The sequence below is a fragment of the Carassius auratus genome, unplaced genomic scaffold (assembly GCF_003368295.1).
Source record: "Carassius auratus strain Wakin unplaced genomic scaffold, ASM336829v1 scaf_tig00041645, whole genome shotgun sequence".
Lineage (NCBI taxonomy): Eukaryota > Metazoa > Chordata > Actinopteri > Cypriniformes > Cyprinidae > Carassius > Carassius auratus.
The window spans coordinates 16,655-22,137 of NW_020526662.1; the positions used below are offsets into that span (position 1 = coordinate 16,655).

The 5,483-nt window shown below is 39.7% G+C and overlaps 2 protein-coding genes across 2 annotated transcripts; both read left to right on the forward strand.

The window, feature by feature from the left end:
* Positions 1 to 2,300: 2,300 nt before the first annotated feature.
* On the forward strand, positions 2,301 to 3,590 carry LOC113085457 (zinc finger BED domain-containing protein 1-like). Its single transcript, XM_026255143.1, has 2 exons — positions 2,301 to 3,242; positions 3,478 to 3,590. Exons 1-2 carry the CDS (start codon positions 2,390 to 2,392, stop codon positions 3,588 to 3,590), a joined length of 966 nt encoding a protein of 321 aa, XP_026110928.1. The 5' UTR covers positions 2,301 to 2,389.
* A 7-nt stretch (positions 3,591 to 3,597) lies between these two features.
* On the forward strand, positions 3,598 to 4,436 carry LOC113085456 (zinc finger BED domain-containing protein 1-like; the record flags this gene model as incomplete). Its single annotated transcript, XM_026255142.1, has 2 exons — positions 3,598 to 4,082; positions 4,173 to 4,436. Coding segments are annotated over exons 1-2 (687 nt in total), but the record flags the coding sequence as incomplete, so codon positions are not given.
* Between the last annotated feature and the right edge of the window lie 1,047 nt (positions 4,437 to 5,483).

The following is a 5,483-nucleotide window of genomic DNA, read 5'->3' on the forward strand; positions in this document are numbered from 1 at the left end:
GATCCGTCAGACCACGAGTGAAAGCAGAGCAGATGGTTTGACTTGGACTCACACATGATCTGATGACTCTCTCTCTCACAAACACTCACACGCACACACATACACTCACACACACTCACACACACACACTCACACACACACTCACACACACACACACACACGCACACACACTCACACACACACTCACACACACACACACACTCACACACACACTCACACACACACACACACTCACACACACACGCACACACACACACGCACACACACACACTCACACACACACACACACACACTCACACATACACTCACACACACTCACACACACACACTCACACACACACACACACACGCACACACACACACACTCACACACACACTCACACACTCACACACACACTCACACACACACTCACACACACACACACACGCACACACACACACGCACACACACACACACACACTCACACACACACACACACACGCCGCAGGACACGGGCTGTTTATTGGCTGCACACGCTCATGCTGGTTCTGTAGAGTCACTGTGTTTATGAACAGACGTTTAGTGCTGGAGACTCTCAAACAGACACGTGATCAGATCTGAGGAGATTTTCAGCATCATTCCTCCAGTCTTCAGTGTCACATGATCTTCAGAAATCAGAATAATATGATGATTTACTGCTCAAGAAACATTTCTGATTATTATCAATGTTGAACACAGTTGTGCTGCTCAATATTTCTGTGGAAACTGAGATCCATTTTATTTTTCAGGATTCACAGACGAATATAAAGTTCAAAAGAACAGCATTTATTTGAAATAGAAATCTTTTGCAACATTACAAGTGTCTTTACTGTCACTTTTGATCAGTTTAGTGCGTCCTTGATGAATAAAACCATTCATTTCTTTAAAAATAACAAATCTCACTGACACAAACGCTTGAATAGAGGTGTGTGTGACCCAGACTCAATGTGTTTGACTGTGATGATTAATATCATTCAGGAAGGGAAAAATGATTCTTATTCAGGAGTGAAATCATATTTTAAGGGCCTGTGGTCATCATTACTCTCTTGATATTAAATAGAGAGGAGCTGCATGTGTTTAATTTTCTCAGAACATGATGGAAGTGTCCAACACTGCACTGAAACACAGCTGACACTGGATCACATGGCAGATGAGCTGTAGGGGTCAGCAGGGCTGTGAGTCTCTCTGATGCTGTGAAACACACACTCTTCCTGTAACACAGCGTCTGTGGAGCGACTGTATGAAGAGCTGAAGCAGTGCAGCCTCTGAGCTCAGCCTGTTGCCATGACGACAGTGCTCTGTGATTGACACTCGCTCCGTCCAATCAGCGTGCAGTATTCAGGAGGTCGTTCTGACCGTATCATTGGGCGTGTCTCAAGGTCAGGCGTTCATCAGGACTGTGCATCTGTGCATGCGGCCCGCTGTTCTTCCGTTAAAACAGAGGGAAGTATGAAACATGCTGCCTGTAAAGTTAGGCTTTATTAACCTCTACACAGAAACTAATGCAGAAACATTAAATATGAGGACGCAGTAAACCCTAATGCTCAGGACAGAGGCACCACAGCGGCTCCTTCTCTTTCTCTTTCTCAGAAAAGGCTTCCCTGTTTTCTGTGTGTTGTGTGAAGTCTGCGGCGTGTTAAATAATTCCCCGGGCGACGCTGCAGCACTATTTCACAGCACACTGACCCTGTCGGCTCGTAAAGTCGGTTAAACATTGTTGAAATATTTGTTCACAAGGTTCAGTGCAGTTTAATTTTCTTCTGATCAACTTTCTTTTTTTTGTTGTTTGTCCCTACAGTCTCTCTCTCTCTCTCTCTCTGCAGAATATTGTGGCCATTTTTCTTTCACAAATTGTATTATAACTATTACTATTATTGTATACCCATATGTTTTTAGATAATTATCATTTTGATTATCACTGAGATACTATTGTAGTTTTTATTCTTATTTAGAATTTGTATCATTTTATTATTATTTTAAATGGTAATTTTTGGCCAGTTTTGCTCATTTAAAGGGATGGTTCACCTCCAGTTGCGGGTCCCCATTGACTTACATAGTATATATATATATATATATATATATATATATATATATATATATATATATATATATATTAGGGCTGTGCGATATATCGAAAATATCGAAATATCGCAAATTCGCATATCGCGATATGCATATCGTAATGATTTGCGATAGATGATAAAGTAATACAAAGCTATTTATAGTTTTACGACACAGATCATCCGACACGCGGACGTTAGTTGTGTGTGTGCATGCGCATAGCGCCCGCGTGCTCACTGCTCTGACGTCTGACCATCAACAAGCCAGCACGCAGTGAGTGACGCGCTCATAGCAAACTAATATGATAAAATGAGCCAGCCTGAGACATCCGCAGCTGCTGCCGACGATTTAGTGCCAAAACGAAGAAGCACCTCAAAGATATGGCAGTTTTTTGGATTTAAAAGAGATGACCACATGCAGACTGAAGTTATATGTAAAACATGTAAATCTCGTGTAGCAACGAAAACGGGAAACACTTCAAATCTGTTCAGTCACCTCAAAGCAAAGCACAACGATTTGTATCAGCTATGCTCTGCAGAAAAATCTTCAAGCTCAGGTGAATCAACCCTCGTTCACCAACCCAAGCAACAATCCATATCATCAAGCTTCGAAAGCATAACACCATATCCTGTAAGTTCCCGCCGTCATAGAGAGATAACCGAGGCCATTACACGCTATCTGGCAAAGGATATGGTTCCGATCGCCACAGTCGGGAAACCAGGGTTTTTGCACCTGATGAATACCATCGACAAACGGTACAACATTCCCTCTCGAACCTATTTTTCACGCATTGCTATCCCCCAAATGTACGAGCATACTCGCGACCGTGTCATGTTGGAACTGAGAGATGTCGAACATTTTGCGTGTACAACGGACCTCTGGTCCAGTAGGACAACAGAGCCGTACATTAGTTTAACGGTTCACTTTATTGACAAAGCCTTTAAGATGAGAAGTCTGTGCTTACAGACAGCATATTTCCCCAGTGAACACAGTGGGGAAAACATAGCGCTGGGACTGCGAGAGGCTTTGTCTGGCTGGAATTTGAATGAGGCGCGTCTAGTGTGTTTTACCACTGACAACGCAACCAATATGATCAAAGCGGCGGAAATAAATGGTTGGCCCCGACTACAGTGCTTCGGGCACAGACTGCACCTTGCTATTGGTAAGTCTTACTTTTTTATATCAGAATATTTAATTAGTTATCTTAACATATAATAACTTTATTAAACACATCTTATTGTATACTGTCACAGATATTTTAGTGTTGATGATATTTAAATTAATAAAGAATTATACGTTAAATTATAGATGTAAGATTTATTCAAATTAATGTTTAAAAAATATGAAACCAGAACTTAATTAAAACGATTGAAACTATTTTATTTCTATTTATCCAGAAAATGCAGTCAAATGTGACACACGCATCAGTCGTGCTCTAGGAGTGTGCAAAAAGCTAGTGGGACATTTTTCCCATAGCTGGAAAAAGAAAGAAGCGCTAAAGAAAGCATAGAGAGAGCTTAACCTGCCAGAACATGGTCTGATCACAGAGTGCCCTACACGATGGGGCACTAAGCAACAAATGATGGAAAGGATCCTGGAACAGCAGAGGGCTCTGTCACAAGTTCTCTCTGAAAATCGGAGTACAAGACATCTGGTTCCATCTTGGCAGGACATTGAGGTCCTTGAGTCCGTAAACAAGGCATTGAAGCCACTTCAAGATTTTACAGATGCTTTGTCTGGGGAAGAATACGTGAGCATTTCCTATCTACTTCCAGTTCTTCGTTTACTGAACACACAAACCCTTGCTGCTGACGAGGAAGACACAGAGCTGACATGCTCAATTAAAACCAAAGTGCTGGGCTACATGGAGGCAAAATATGAGGATCCTGCAACCCAAACTCTCTTGAACATTGCCACTTTTTTAGATCCAAGATTCAAAAAAGACTACATTCCTAAGGAACAATGGGAAGAAATTAGTTTAAGGATAAAATCAGAAATGAAGGTAAGAATATTTTATATAGCAAGAATGATTTGAGCTCATTAATAAAATATGGAGGTACTAATCATTATTTTCCTTTTCTTTTTTTTCTAGGAGGCACAACCTGCTGTTGCCATATCATCATCATCATCAGTGGGTGCTGCTGTGTCAGGTGCTGAGGCTGAGCAATGTCAAAGTGCCACAGCCACAAGTACAAAGAGGATGAAGAAGTCTTTAGGAAGTCTCTTACAGACCTCAGTCACATCTCCCTCTGAATCCTCTGACCATGCAACCATTGAAGCAGAATTTAACAGCTACATTCTGATCCCCAAAATCCACAGTGAGCAGGACCCTTTGGCATGGTGGGGAATTCACAAGGTAAATTTCCCCCACTTAAGCAAGCTGGCGGAAAAATATCTTTGTGTGCCTGCCACTAGCACACCATCTGAAAGACTTTTCAGCACATCAGGCAATGTAGTTACATGTCAGCGTGCATCCCTGAAACCAAACAAAGTGGACATGCTGGTTTTCTTGTCCAAAAATCTTTAACAATTTTAGCATGAATGCTAAAATCTGACTTGGCAAAAACAAAACAAAAAGAGAGCAAAGAAGTAACTCCACTGTTTCTCAAGTGTTTTTGTTTACTTGAATGTTCATGTTTTCAGGTTGATGTAGGCCTAACTATATAGTGGAGCAAAGTATTAGTGATATTTTTATTTTCTGTTTGTTTACATTTTTAAAATGTAATTTTAACATTTAAATGTAATGTTAAAATGTAATTTGTGTTAATGCAACATAAAAAAACTGCTGTTGTTCACTTTCAAAAGTTGTAGTGATTTCTTTCCCCTAAATAATTTGAAATTTTGGTTATATAATTTCTCTTAATACAATTTTAATTGATTTTAGAAAAAATAAATATCGTATCGCATATCGAATATCGCATTATTTAGCAAGATATCGCATATCGCATTTTTCTTCAATATCGCACAGCCCTAATATATATATATATATATATATATATATATATATATATATATATATATACATACATACATAAATCAATAAGGTTTTTTTTTCTTTTTTAAAAACAGAAAAACAGAAAAACACTGTGCACGCCGATGGGGACCAGCAACGTAAAATGAACTATCAGTTTATTTAATTTATCTATCTATCTATCTATATCACGTATTTTGGTTTGTTTAGCTGTAGATAACTACAGCAGTGTCTTCTTCTGATTATTATATTCTCTGTTCTGGAGATCGTGCTCGTCTACTTGTAAATAATAATCTCTTTTCGTTGAGGGCATTCTGTTAAAGAAAACGCTGTTTGAGTCGGGACTCGTTCTTCACGGCGTATTCCCTGAAGGTCATTCTGTTTAATGAAGCGACAGTGTTTTATTCAATGCTTCGCCTTCGCTGTGATTGA

Bases quoted from the DNA above. Each gene is read 5' to 3' on its own strand.
- LOC113085457 (XM_026255143.1), top strand. From the start codon at position 2,390: ATGAGCCAGCCTGAGACATCCGCAGCTGCTGCCGACGATTTAGTGCCA. The intron at 3,243-3,477 runs GTAAGTCTTACT...CTATTTATCCAG, and splicing joins CAGACTGCACCTTGCTATTG to AAAATGCAGTCAAATGTGAC.